The sequence below is a fragment of the Sinocyclocheilus anshuiensis genome, unplaced genomic scaffold, assembly GCF_001515605.1.
Source record: "Sinocyclocheilus anshuiensis isolate Anshui unplaced genomic scaffold, SAMN03320099.WGS_v1.1 scaffold337, whole genome shotgun sequence".
In the NCBI taxonomy this organism is placed as follows: domain Eukaryota; kingdom Metazoa; phylum Chordata; class Actinopteri; order Cypriniformes; family Cyprinidae; genus Sinocyclocheilus; species Sinocyclocheilus anshuiensis.
The window spans coordinates 301,157-314,658 of record NW_015537968.1 but is presented as its reverse complement, the minus strand read 5'-3'; the positions used below and the strand labels follow the sequence as shown (position 1 = coordinate 314,658).

At 36.8% G+C, this 13,502-nt stretch overlaps 1 protein-coding gene across 4 annotated transcripts; it reads right to left on the bottom strand.

Moving 5' to 3' along the window:
* Positions 1-130: 130 nt before the first annotated feature.
* LOC107668267 (CD99 antigen-like protein 2) lies at positions 131-12,988 on the bottom strand. Of its 4 annotated transcripts, XM_016460090.1 has the most exons (12): positions 12,702-12,988; positions 10,121-10,171; positions 9,565-9,618; positions 9,378-9,446; positions 8,863-8,970; positions 7,142-7,222; positions 6,518-6,580; positions 4,472-4,543; positions 4,296-4,361; positions 4,061-4,180; positions 3,918-3,983; positions 131-3,265 (listed from the first exon to the last, which is right to left on the bottom strand). In XM_016460090.1, the coding sequence occupies exons 1-12, from the start codon at positions 12,760-12,762 to the stop codon at positions 3,204-3,206; spliced, it is 873 nt and encodes a 290-aa protein (XP_016315576.1). In that variant the 5' UTR covers positions 12,763-12,988; the 3' UTR covers positions 131-3,203. The 4 variants fall into 4 exon arrangements, with proteins under 4 accessions (XP_016315576.1, XP_016315581.1, XP_016315588.1 ...); XM_016460095.1 differs by lacking the exon at positions 6,518-6,580 and having other exon boundaries at positions 12,702-12,987; XM_016460102.1 differs by lacking the exon at positions 8,863-8,970 and having other exon boundaries at positions 12,702-12,987.
* Between the last annotated feature and the right edge of the window lie 514 nt (positions 12,989-13,502).

Below are 13,502 nucleotides of genomic sequence, written 5' to 3'. Positions count from 1 at the left end.
TTTTACGAGTGTATTTTTGTTTTTGTGCAACCCTGGTTATTCTTTGTACATGCAAATTTTTTACTTCTGTTAAACTCTGTTGACTCCAGAAACTTGCAACCAGACTTGAAGAAAAATAAATAGGAAGGAATCAAAGACAAGATAAATAGTTTATTATTGGGTTTCTGTATGCTGATTTATTTATTTTTTACCACCAATTATAACCAGTGAGATACAGAGTGAAATTTGAGTACATTTGAATATTAAAATGTCTAGAAGAGGATTGCCAGTTGATACCTGTGTAATTAATTGTGTTTTCATCACAGTCTGTATTTGAGTGAGCAGGCACTGATAAAAACTGTGAGGTTTCATTCTGAAAGTCAATATTTCTGAGGTTTACGTCAAAGCAGAATTTTAGTTCATTCAATGACAGATAAACCTATGGCTTTACAGTCTCATCTGTGGCAGTACCATGATGCAAGAACTAAACTGGCAGTGCAAATCAAGACATTTCAGAAACTATCATCCCAATAACAAATTGCTCAAGTTCATAAATAAACCCAGTACACAAGAAAACCCTTTAATATCTACAGCTAGAATCCAAAACATGCATATCAGTACAGTTCGGCGCGTACACCCTTGTTTTGACAAAATTGCAACTATACTGGCCAAACGACACCAGAGAGCCCAGAGATCCTTACAAATGCAACATCCACCATACAAACTACTAGTGCCCAGAAATGTAGATGGTCAACTGAAGGAATTAGGGAGGTTTTAACAGATACATAATGTGCCCAAGCAATAAATCTGGAAGCAGTTCATCACAAACAGGCGATAATGTTGTCGAAAATGTTCAAGACACTTGTGAATTTCCACATTTGCCTTCACCGAGACTGTTGTATCTTTCACTCAGCTGTTTCAAATTCATTCCACTGGATCACTAGACTCACACCAAAGTCAAAGAACATGCAAAAAGGCAAAAACCATCACATTTCATCTTTGGTGTTCTTCATTTCTTACAAGTGTAGCACCAAAAAAGCTACATTGTTCTGGTAGCCAAAGCAGTAAAAAGAGTTACATTCAGCTAACATTCTCTTTGTTGGTTTTCACCCTAGATACTGTACAAAAGCCTTGGTAGGACGCGCCTTTAAGGGAATGTACCAGGCAACATTCTGCGCCGATATGTCTCCGACATCGTTACCATCTGCAAGACTTGTAAATCTGCTTTATCTTGGGCATGCGAGTTAACAATATTTCAGATCAGTTCAAACTGCAATAGAGTGTTAAGGTGAGGTCACATTTACTGGCACTTTTTTGTGGTCGAAATTTCAGTAAGAATCCATGTGATCAGGAATTTTGCGCGAGGGCAAATTTTTTTCGGGTGCAGAATTCGCAGTTTGTCACAAATTAACAGAAAGCTGGTTTGAAAGTGATCTGCGTGAGCAATCAGCCTTTGACGGTGGACATTTTTGGCCACAAATTTCGGTGAATGTGACCACACCTTTAAACTGGAACAACGTACATAACCTAGTACGTATAGTTTGTAGACATTCAAGTGAGGCAGCCCTTCTAACGGTCGTGACTGTTAGTGCTGTGTTAGTAAACTAGCGTGTCTTCCCTAATGTTAGCGTGGTAAGGCATTGGGAAGGAAAGCACCATTGGCAAGGGCTTGGGTTAGGGGGAAACAAAGGTGCACCTGAATTCACAGTGAAAAACAACAGCTACAGGAAAATCTGGAGCATCTCAACTGGGGCAGAAGATGGTAAGGACTGTGCTGCTCTTTAATCCGGTTTTGCTAACTCTACTTACTTCTAGATGGTGACCTTCCAAATCAGAAGAAATGAAGGGTCTAGTCAAGCTCTGTGGCACCAACACAGGACCCTTGGCTAACGAAGAGGGAAAATTAGCAAAACAGGAAAGCAGCTAGGGACTCATTAAGGCAATAGCAAAACTAGCGAGGGTGTAACGGGTCTCTAAAAAGTCTGAAAGCTAAAGCTGAAACATGCTACAAACGATACAAACACTAAGCTAGGGCGAAAAACTACTCCCTGTAATCCAAAAAGAGTGGGGGGCACAAATATTTATGTACATTTACTGCTACAAATGTAAATAGAGATACACTGATACAACGGTTTGAGAACTTGGAAACGGTATGCAATATACAAGCACATTAACCCCTTAAAACCCCACAAAAGGCAATGGATCAGAATTAGCGAAACGAAGAGTTACTACACTGCTTAAGTATTGTGCTAACATGAAAACACAACTTCGGTTACGAGTTCCTTCACGCTAATGTATCTACTCATTCTGATCTCGCCCAAACTATTCATCAAAAGAAGGAATCGCAACCACTGACATCCAACTAACACACACAAAAGCAGTCAACACGGCTTCTTCATCAACACGCGTCACATCTTCACAGTTATACACATTTTAGTCATCGTTTCGTTTTTTAAAAAAGCAAATTAGAAGGAAGCAGCTGTTGGTTAGTTTTTGACTTCAGTTGTTCGTCGTTTTTTTCCCCTCAAAAAGACACTCTAGTAAAAAGTTATCTAAGACACAAAAACCTGCATATATGTGTAACAATCTTTTCACGTTGCTCTGTGAAAGCAAGGCAAATATATACAGATCATGTTAAAACAACAACAACATCCTTCAAGAATCCTTCATCTTTTTTTCAATTGCAAATTCCACAACAATGGATCTGTTAAGCCTGTCTTGCTGTAAAAACGTAAGGAAAACAGTCTTGACCTTTAAAAGCATACTTCTATGATTATCCAATCAGATGTTTTTGTAAACCTTGGATTAATCACTTGTATCACTGTTCATTAATATGCATTTGTGCACAATAGGAATGATGAGCTAAATTGACAAACAAAAAGACTGTAGAGCAGTATGTGTGGGACTCTTTGTATGGGCCTCTGTAAAAAGACCCAAGTGAGATTTCTTGGGTCTCAGCAGATTACGCTAAAATTCATTATTAGGTGCTTTCCAATTCATAGCAATATTATTGCAAACAGGCTTACTGCATTGTTGCATGTGAACAGTTAAAATAGAATTTAATTCAAAATGAATACACTATGTTTAAGGTTGATTTAAACAGTCACATTGGTACTTCAAAAAGGGAGTTGTGGTGTAAATGTGCCAGGAAATACAGTGGCATTCAAATGGGAGAACAATGATTTAGAACTGCGCCCTCTTCAGTTTGGATGATGCATTTCAGATTACACCGCATTTTCCTCTGTTGGCGGCTCAGTGTTGGGAGGCTGGAGAAGAGTTTGTTGAACTGCAGTAGGAAGGAAAATAATGCAATTATTATTAATCATTCTATCAAGTATATATATATATAAACAGATCACAACTTCAGGACTAAATTGAAGGTGCAGTAAGTGCAATTAAAGAAAGTAATTTTTTTTTAGCGAATAGGGTACTTATACAATGGCATCTGTAACCGAAAACTTTTGCTTTTGCATCATGCTACATCCTCGCCAGAAGGTGACAATCTAAGGCCACAATTGTTTAGAAAAATTAACATGATGAATAAAAAAAAAATGGGAAAAAATCATAAAAAACACCACTGGCAAAAATAACAGCTGTCTGCCTATGCAGTAGAAACAATTCCTTTTCTTTCTTTTTTTTAAATCGGTGCTAGACGACTAGAAAAAAAAAACACCCATAATGCATTGGGCTCGATCAGAATATCTGTGAGCAGGGATACAAAAATGCGGAAGTATGGGCTGGCAGACTTTTGCTGACAAATAAACTCTGATATCTTGGTGCAAGTAACAAGGAAAAATAATACACATTGGTTATTACTTACACCACCAATATTGTAACAATACAAAGTTAAACATCTTTGAATTTAGCCTTTAAATATCACCCAAAAATGTTAAATGAAGACATTTGCCTCATAAATTCAACATAAACGGGGTTAATACCTTGTGGCTCCTGTGCAACTACAGCATCTGGGGCATCTGCTTTCACCATATCTGCATTTAGACTCTCTGTGGAGAGATAAAGAAATTGTGTGAAAAACACAAGCCGCGTAGTACAATTACAAAGAAAATGTGTTTGTCTTTACGCTGTATGCTGAAGCACAACTTCTTCTTCTGGTAGGAGATGTAACCGCTCACTGCACCGGCCAGAGCCATAGCAATAGCGCTCACAATACCAGCAATGGTTCCAGTCTCAGCCATGGTGTCTATGAATGAACACATAGGCCACTATTTAAAAATTTAACTGGACCAAATTAGCAAGTGCTATACAGAATGTTCTTCTAATAGCCCTAAATAGGCTACTACTTAACACAATCATACCGTAGTTGTCATCAGTATGATCCAAATCACTGCCACTATGTCCGCCACTACTTCCACCTCTTCCACCTGTGGAAATATGAACACTTCAAATGACATTCCTACAGTTGGCCAATTATTGTTTCTTTTATTTGACGTCACACGATGTGAGGATCTGTCAGGCAGTTTCAGTTTGTCACCTTTGCCTTTGTCGGGTTTGTAGGAGTTATCATTGCCCACATCTGCAAGGTCTGCATCTGAGAATTCACTACCTGAGAAGTTGGAAAAGACCATTAGCCTGGGGAAAAGTACATGAAAAGTACTCATGCATGGCCCAGGCTTGGGTTTACTAATCCTATCAGCTTTGAATCAGAGACCCAAGTGATCTAAAGAACTAAGGTGAAGCTTTTGTGACCCCAAAAGAGGAAAAGCCCAGTACTCCAACACTGCAGGAAACAGAAAGCTGAGCTGCCGACTAGGGCTGGGCCAAAAAATCGTTCGATTTAATATTGATTCTCAAGATGAATCGAACTTTTTCTGTGTTTATTTCCGCAAAAAGTTTCATATAATATACTTCCGGTTTTAAATTAATTAACGTTAATCCTATTATTACCAGTACTTTCCTCTAGATGGCGCTCTCGTTTACCTTACACTCTTTGACTTGCAGCTCGACACAAATAAAGAGCACGAGTGAACCAGTTATCTCTTCCACTTTACTACAAATTACAGCACGAAATGAACACGAATTGACATCAAAAGGTATGGTGAGAAAGACAGTACAACTTACTGAAATGTATCATGTTTCAAGACGTCATTGAAACTCTGGAAAGCCATTTAATATCCATAGCATGTTATTTAACAAGAAGTAACTACTTTTGATAAATAAATGCACTATATTAATATTCATTATATTTTACTTAACCCATTCCTGATGTCGCAATTATGCAATGGACATTTGAATAAATCTGTCATGAAAAACGTTTTCATGACAAAAGCCACTGTTTTAATGATGATTATATATCGATAACCAAATTAGAAAGCAGAGACATCCCTTGTTTTGTTTTTTTATGGGGTTTTTTTTCAACGCAAATGAAAACTGATGACCTCTAGATGGCGCTCTCGTTTACCTTACACTCTTTGACTTGCAGCTCGACACAAATAAAGAGCACGAGTGAACCAGTTATCTCTTCCACTTTACTACAAATTACAGCACGAAATGAACACGAATTGACATCAAAAGGTATGGTGAGAAAGACAGTACAACTTACTGAAATGTATCATGTTTCAAGACGTCATTGAAACTCTGGAAAGCCATTTAATATCCATAGCATGTTATTTAACAAGAAGTAACTACTTTTGATAAATAAATGCACTATATTAATATTCATTATATTTTACTTAACCCATTCCTGATGTCGCAATTATGCAATGGACATTTGAATAAATCTGTCATGAAAAACGTTTTCATGACAAAAGCCAGTTTTAATGATGATTATATATCGATAACCAAATTAGAAAGCAGAGACATCCCTTGTTTTGTTTTTTTATGGGTTTTTTTTTCAACGCAAATGAAAACTGATGACGATTATTTTTTTAATTATTATTGATTATTGTATCTAAAAATAAATAGCAATTGAATTTAATCTCTCTTGTTAAATATAATAGTAAAGTACCAGGTAAAGGGTTCCCTGTATATTTCACAGAGATAATTTTTTTCCTTAAGAAAAACTGAAATGTACTTATAGATTTCAAATATTTTAAATATTCATTAAAGCATGTCAACATATTCTGTTACACCAAATACACAAAATAATGATCTTTAAAAAAGCATCATATGACCCCTTTAAATATTTCTAAATGAACAAATATTGAGTTAAATCAAGCTCGGAATTTAATGTTATTCAATCGAGAGGTTGTCAATCAGAATCAAATCATGAAATCTGTATCAATACCCAGCCCTACTGCTGTATACAATCTAGAGGAAGCAATGAAACTAGCAATCTGACTGATTAAACCAAAATCCATGCAAAGTTAAGATGCAAGAGATCAGGAGCCATGGTGATGATCACTAGGTTAACGCTTCAGTTCTCAAAAGCCTTGACCTGAACTCAGACAGCGATTAGATTTTAATAATGGTGAGATTAGCTTCGATTTGTGGGTACAAAGGGTGATTTTTCCAGCCAAGAAGATAAATAGAGGAAGAGGGTGGTAGAAGGGGTTTCCCAAGCTGTTACTCTGTTCCTTACCACCAGTTCCACCTCTGCTATTGGGTTTGCCTTCATCACGGCCCCCTCCTCCGAGGTCTTTATCTGGCAGGGACAGGAGATGCCATCAAACCTGGCTGGCTTGGATTAATCCACACTGACTAGCCTAAATTTCCCAGTGACAGACTGTAAGGGCAATATTATTGACTTTATTGAGTGATTCCTTTGGCTATGCTTTTGATGACCTTCAAGATTACACAGGCTTTTACAGACAATGGACAAAATGGATAATGATGCTGTGGTCAATATGTGATGTTTCAATAGGAAACAGAGGGCCCTGTTTTTTCTCTATATTTCTACTTCTGTGTTATATTGCATTATTTAATTTTCTGTTTTTCTTATATTAGTGTTTCATCTCTACTGTGTAATTCCTATATATGGCTGCTTGCAGTCTTGTATGCTTGTATCTTGTATGCTTGCACTGTCTTGTATGCTTGCACTGTCTGGACTTTCTTCTGCACTGGAAGCTCCTGTCGCCAAGACAAATTCCTTGTGTGTGTAAACATACTTGGCAATAAAGCTCTTTCTGACTTCTGACTGAACTACTAAATTGCAAAAAATGAAATATGGAGAAAGGTAAAAGTGGATAAACAGAAGAATACCTACCGCCTTTGCCAGAGTCTTTGCCCTTTCCTCTGATGTCATTGTCGGGGCTCAAGGCATCTTCAAGATTCAAGTCCCCAAAATCTATCAGCCAAAAGAAATACTCACTGTGTAACAAATGAAATATGCACAGTACCAATTAGGGCTGGGTGATATGGCAAAAATCATATCTCGGTATTTTTTGGCTGAACTACGATCAATTTTCTACATTTTTCTATTTAGATTAAATATATATTTATTTACTCTTTTTTTTTTACATCCTGCCCAATGTTGTCCAATGAAACAATGTTTAAAGGCAATGAAAACAAATATAGTGAAAGAAACCATGTAGGCTATGCTATATATTATGTGCAAAAAAGGGGCTAAAATCACATTGCATTCTAAAATTGTAACATTACAATCTAAAAACAAAAACAATGCTATTTAAAGCAGAAGTTAAATTCACTAAACTAAAAATGAATAGAAATAAGAACAAAAGCACAGATTTAATTGCATTATATTTTCATTACCCCATTACAATAGACACTTTACTGCTATCATAAAATACACTTAGCTTACTTTTGGGTTTAAAATTCTACACATGGCACATTTATTGTCCAACTACAAATATTTTAGTAAAATGTATACTGAAGTCTGTTAAGTTTAGCGGAGAATTGCATGCAGTAGGCTCGTGCACTCCTGACAGCAAAACGGAAATATTTCCATGACTTTCTAACATTTACAGATGGAGAATATACCTGTGAAATGTAAGTTATGCACATCTCAAACACATTAAACAGTGCTAGTAGCATCTCTGTCAGCAGCACATGAGTCTGTCAGAGTATCTGACTGGATCGAGCCACTTTAAACCATATGTGTTAACTATATCTTACCAGTTATTTTAAAGCCCTTAATATAAAGCATCTCTCAGGACAAATTGGATTATGCACTTTCCCCGCAACAGCCTACTCTATGTCCTCTGCTATTATTCAGATGCGCTCATATCCAACAACTACTGTATATCGATATAAACGGTATTTCCTCATACCATATCACTTATAAAAAATATATTGATACATCGTACAAACTCGATATACCGCCCAGCCCGAGTACCAATTGTTTTTTTTTTATATAGCTAAGTGACAATGAAAACAGATGGTTTCTGTGTAATATGAGATGTGAATGTTTGAAACAAAACAAAGCTTTTTTCAATTCAAAGCAATTTTCTGCAGTCAAGATAGAACACACACAATCTCACAAGACAAGATGACAATGAAGACCAATGTAAACGATGTCATCATAACGTGCTGTGATATTGGGGTATAAGACAAGCTGGATAAGTTTAAGGACTTGAGTTGACATCCACCAGAAAATCTGTGCTATGACTTATTTTAGCTGCCGTAATTCTGTTATCATTTACATCACTTGAGTACAAGCTAAAGCATGTTTTTTTTATTTGCTGTGAACTGTATGAAAGGTATACATTATATTAATAATATATATCATTAGTGACTTTGCCTTCTGTTATGTATGAATATGGAAGGACATTCAGAGCGTTATAAAAAATGATGCTAAACAATCCATGATCGCATTAATTACTAGACTCGATCAAAAATGAAATCCAATCATTTTGGCCTTTCATCACACTTTTAAACTTGCTTTGAATACACATATCTGCATGCAAACAGACATGGAGACAAACGCGATGATCGGTTCTACAGGGAAACTGACAGCACGGTACAAACCAGACTGGGCTTTCCGAGGGGGAACAGAGGTTCGGAGAAGACTAGGGGGTGTTCGGAGCAACAGGCCTGGTCGAATGGTGGCGTCAAACAAATCAGTGAATGTCTCTTCTGTTAGTGGAGGTTAGTTAATATGTTAGTATTGTAAAGCATTTTACATACAGAGGGTGCTGGGTATTCAAACCTATGATGAAGACTGATTAGTAAGCATCAAAATACAGGATAGTAAGTATTTGTGAGATTTTTCTTTTACATTCTTCAGTGTTCAATATAGGCTACTCCCATAAACCATACACAATGTTTTTTGACCATAGATAACTATATATGAGCTCTAAGAGCTTTCTATCAGGGTAAATATCCTGCTGACTCATCATATAACACAAGACACAAAAACCATATGTTTTAGCATTCAAAGATGTTAATAGCTCCAGTGGTTATTGAAGAATATTAGTAGGGAGATTTGCTTTATGTTCATCTCAAGCAGAACAAGCATCTGGGATACATTAAGTGCCTCTCACCTGTTTGTTTGGGCTTGTGCTTTGCTGGTTCCTTGACTGTGGGCTTAACAGGTTTAAGACTGGGTTTCACTGTTGAACAAATTAACATCATTTTTTTTCAGATTATTTTAAATAAAGTATTAAATTCCTTTGACAGTTATTTTAAGTCAGCATTTGCTCTGCTTATTACAGTGCTATTAATGATTACCTTCACCTGCTCCTCCTGCACCACCTGCTGGTTTCACTTTAGGTGGTGGGCTAGCTGGAGAATAAAAAAAAAAAAGTTAACAATACACAAAATAATAGCCGTCTGACACTACACTGTAAAAAAATTGTATGCAATGTAACAGACTAAAAATGCTACAGAAAAAACTGTTAATTGGTTACTGGTAAGTTCCCTTACTATGGTGAAAAACTGTCTAAAGAGCTAACCTTACAAATTCATGTAATTTTACAGTAAAATACTGTTACATGTAGTTTGTGGCAGTTTAAAAGAACAAGTCATTTTATAGTTTACAGTTAACATTTTAAACATGTAAAAATATATTTATTTGTTAATTACAGTTTTAAACTAAAATAAATTTAGTTGTTTTTTTAAGTATGTTTACATTTCGCTGTATTTTTACAGAATTATTCCGACAAACACAGCTTTTTCTGTAAAAAGAAAAGGATTTTTGTACAGTGAAAGGCAATGCTGTTCTATACAAATCTATAATACTGCTGTCATCCTTACATGGATGCATCATCATAATTGTCATACTTACTTAGTTCATCACTGTCAAATGCATCTGCCAAGTCCAGATCCTGACTTATTCCTGTAAAACACACAAAATAAGAAACATTCACAAAATATGTGTGCACTAATTGGTCAGCCGCTGTTTTATTCACAATAAAAGCACGGCTATGATCGCTTCACTCAGTGGTTCTGTGTATATCACTGCTCAACACGCTAAGCAACCACCCTTAACAACATAAAAACACTCAGTATAGCGTCAAAACCATTCCATGTATTATGTATTTCATCAAAATTAACTTTATTATTTATGTAAGGAATTATAAATGACCCCTGCTGACATTATGTTGCGTCACTCATTCACCTTTAATTTTGAGGCCACACTCTTCCCAGTGTCAAATGAACTCTTCTCGTGCGGGAGATACATTGATATGTGTGCATCTGTGTGGAAGCCCACAGTTTCCATAGTGCGGAAGGAATATTACTGTATTTATTAGTTTTATGTTTCAGGTATGATGCTGTATGTCCTGTGATGTCCACTGATGCTGTATGTCCACACTGTGATGATGCTCGCAAATTTGCACTGTGCCGTGAATCAGTCTTTTTTCTACTAAAAGACAAAAACAGATGTTTTCTCATGCTGAGAGATAAGCGGATATAAGCGAGTAAGAAAATATCATAGCCTATGGTGTAAAAATAAATGACACGGCGGATGAGAACAGTTCCTATTCTCAGTTTTTTATTTGAGCTCCACAAGATGAGGCTTGTTACAGGAACATTTTCTTGCCATTTACTGTCACTGTCAGGTACTATTTTTTAGTGGAAGGATAACATTTAATGAATTTACTTCAAAAAAGTAACATATCAATACATGAATTTGTGGTTTTAATATTTGTATTGTATTGTAACTGTTTTATAAAAGCAATAAGGTACTTGAGGAGTGCTTCACATCGTGCCAAACAACGCCCTACAGTCGTGACTTATTCACAATATAGCACGGCCTCTCATACCTTATTGCTTACATATAAATGCATAATTTTGTTCACACAGATCATCCAAGCCCCGTAATATTCTTATTTGACTGCAATACTGGCAGTATGCGGTACCATAATAAAAATCTCAGATGATGCTAATGCCAAAACTGGATCTGATGCCCAGCTTTACTAAAGACTCTTTATGATACAAATTCCACAGTAGTGCCGCTGCATTCCTGTATTTTAACAAAGACAAGAAAATGACAGCTTAGCAATGCATTCTTCAAGCACAAAGGGACAAATAATCCTTTGTGCTCATGTCCTACACAACAAAGAAGTTTCTGCAAAGATTCTTCCCCCATGTGTCATTTTTAGCAGTACATTTCTAAATGGTTTCTTCTGTAATAAGCCAGACTCAACTCTCCATGTCTTATGCAATAAATGTCTACCATATATTTTTAGCACTGGGTCACAGATAATGTGGTGCAACACTCCAATGGGATCAGTCTTAAACTTCTATATTTCTTTATCTGTCTCTCTTAATCTGTCTATCCCACTGTCTTTTTCTAATGTCTCTTTCTGTCTGCCTCTTCTGCCCTTACAAGCATGGATCTTTTGACATTGTACTCGTGTGTGCCTCACACCAATAGAGGGGGGACCGTTACACCCCCTGTCATAAAATGATGGTATCGTCCTATCTTCCGCAGTCTCCAAAAAATTCCAAACTCCTATGCTGTACCTGGGCGCATTGTGGCTTCGTATGCGCATGCGCTCTGACTCTTAAGCCTCCCAACGTAGGATACCTGTACCGTGCTAGGATGAGGAGACTATGTGGAAATTATATTGTTCTGTGAACATATTTAATTTCAAGCAGTACTGAACCGTATTGTTTTGTTTTTATTTTTCAGCCCAGATATAAAACATGATTAATGCCGTTATAAGGTAAATGAAGCATCTCATTCTCTAATGAGGGCTGCAAAACACCATGAATTGGTAAGATATTACAAGTCATGGCACGGTATTAATATAATTTTATTTTAAAATACATGACGATGTTAATTCATGAAATAAGCGAAACCTAATTAAAAGACACCCCAGTGATTGATGTTTAAATACACGTGAATATGATACCCACTGTTTAATAAAGAAGCAAATCTATTCATAGCAATATCTTAAATAGTCCTAAATACATCTTTGCGCAAGGGGAAACAAAATAGTATACAAGAGATTAATAGGCTATTAGTGATGCACTTTTAATATTCAATAGTCAAGAACAGTAATATTCTTCTCGTCCTCATTAATATCCTTAACGGACAGATTTAAAACGTCTCACCACGCAATAAACGTAATTTAATTTTTCGTATTTAGATGAGCATCATTTGTTGAGCCTCAGCATGTCATGCACAGCGCAGTAGCAATTGCTCGACTCAGACAGATGATCTAAACCCAGACAGATGTTAAAACGCAACTCAAACACGGTGATTTATGTGATTCCTGCTCCTAGTGCTTTTCATAAAAACGAAGGCTGCCTAAAAGTCAAAGTCTAAATGCTTTAAATCAATGCTTGCCTACGGTGCCGACCAAAAATGATGAATCGGGCATGGCACCGGGTTCAACAAAGAGGGGCGCAGCGCTTACCTTTCACTATCAGCAGAGAAAAGACCGCTAGAAGCGTCCATGTCGAGAGCTTTTCCCCCATGTTGAAAGTCCGAAATGGCACCGGGATTACAGCGATATTAAATATTGGCAGTGGATGATGAATATATGATGACTATTTGCCCTTGGGGCCTAGAGGTAATTTTGAGGGTCGTAGCTCCTCACTTGTATCAGAAAAGCCTGCGCGACAGTCCGCAGTGCGAATGAGCGAGCAAGAGATTCACAGCCGCGTGTTAGATCACGTTACAGCACCGGCTTTAGGGCGGTTCCTTAAACTCAGCTCTGCTTTTTACGTAGAACACGCTGAAATGCACTGTTTTTATAATTAGGGGAACCTACCGATTATACTTGGTTTGGCTACAAATAAATAATAGCTATGTGAACATACTAGTGAACTTTGACCAGCTGAGTGTACTGTAGAATACGCGCGATAAGAACGTGTTTACAGGTAACGCTAGTGAAGGACTGCTTGAGGAGATGAGATGAGATGAGATGAGATGACCTTCTCTCGTGCATTTGCCTATTCAATTAGAATGACTGAATTAGGATAATTGTGCGTCTCTGAATAATTAAGTGACTTGCACAATTGACTTCAGTTAATAATTCATGTTTGGTTGGTTAACACGTGGATCTCTGGTTTATAGCCTATATCAGTTAGTTATGTGCATGCAGTAATTATTTGCTAATTAAAAGGTTTAATGCATTAAGAAATTAATTGCACTAGGAGAAAACAAAACACCATTAAAGCAACACAACAACTGCTGTGAAGTGCCAGCAGTTAGT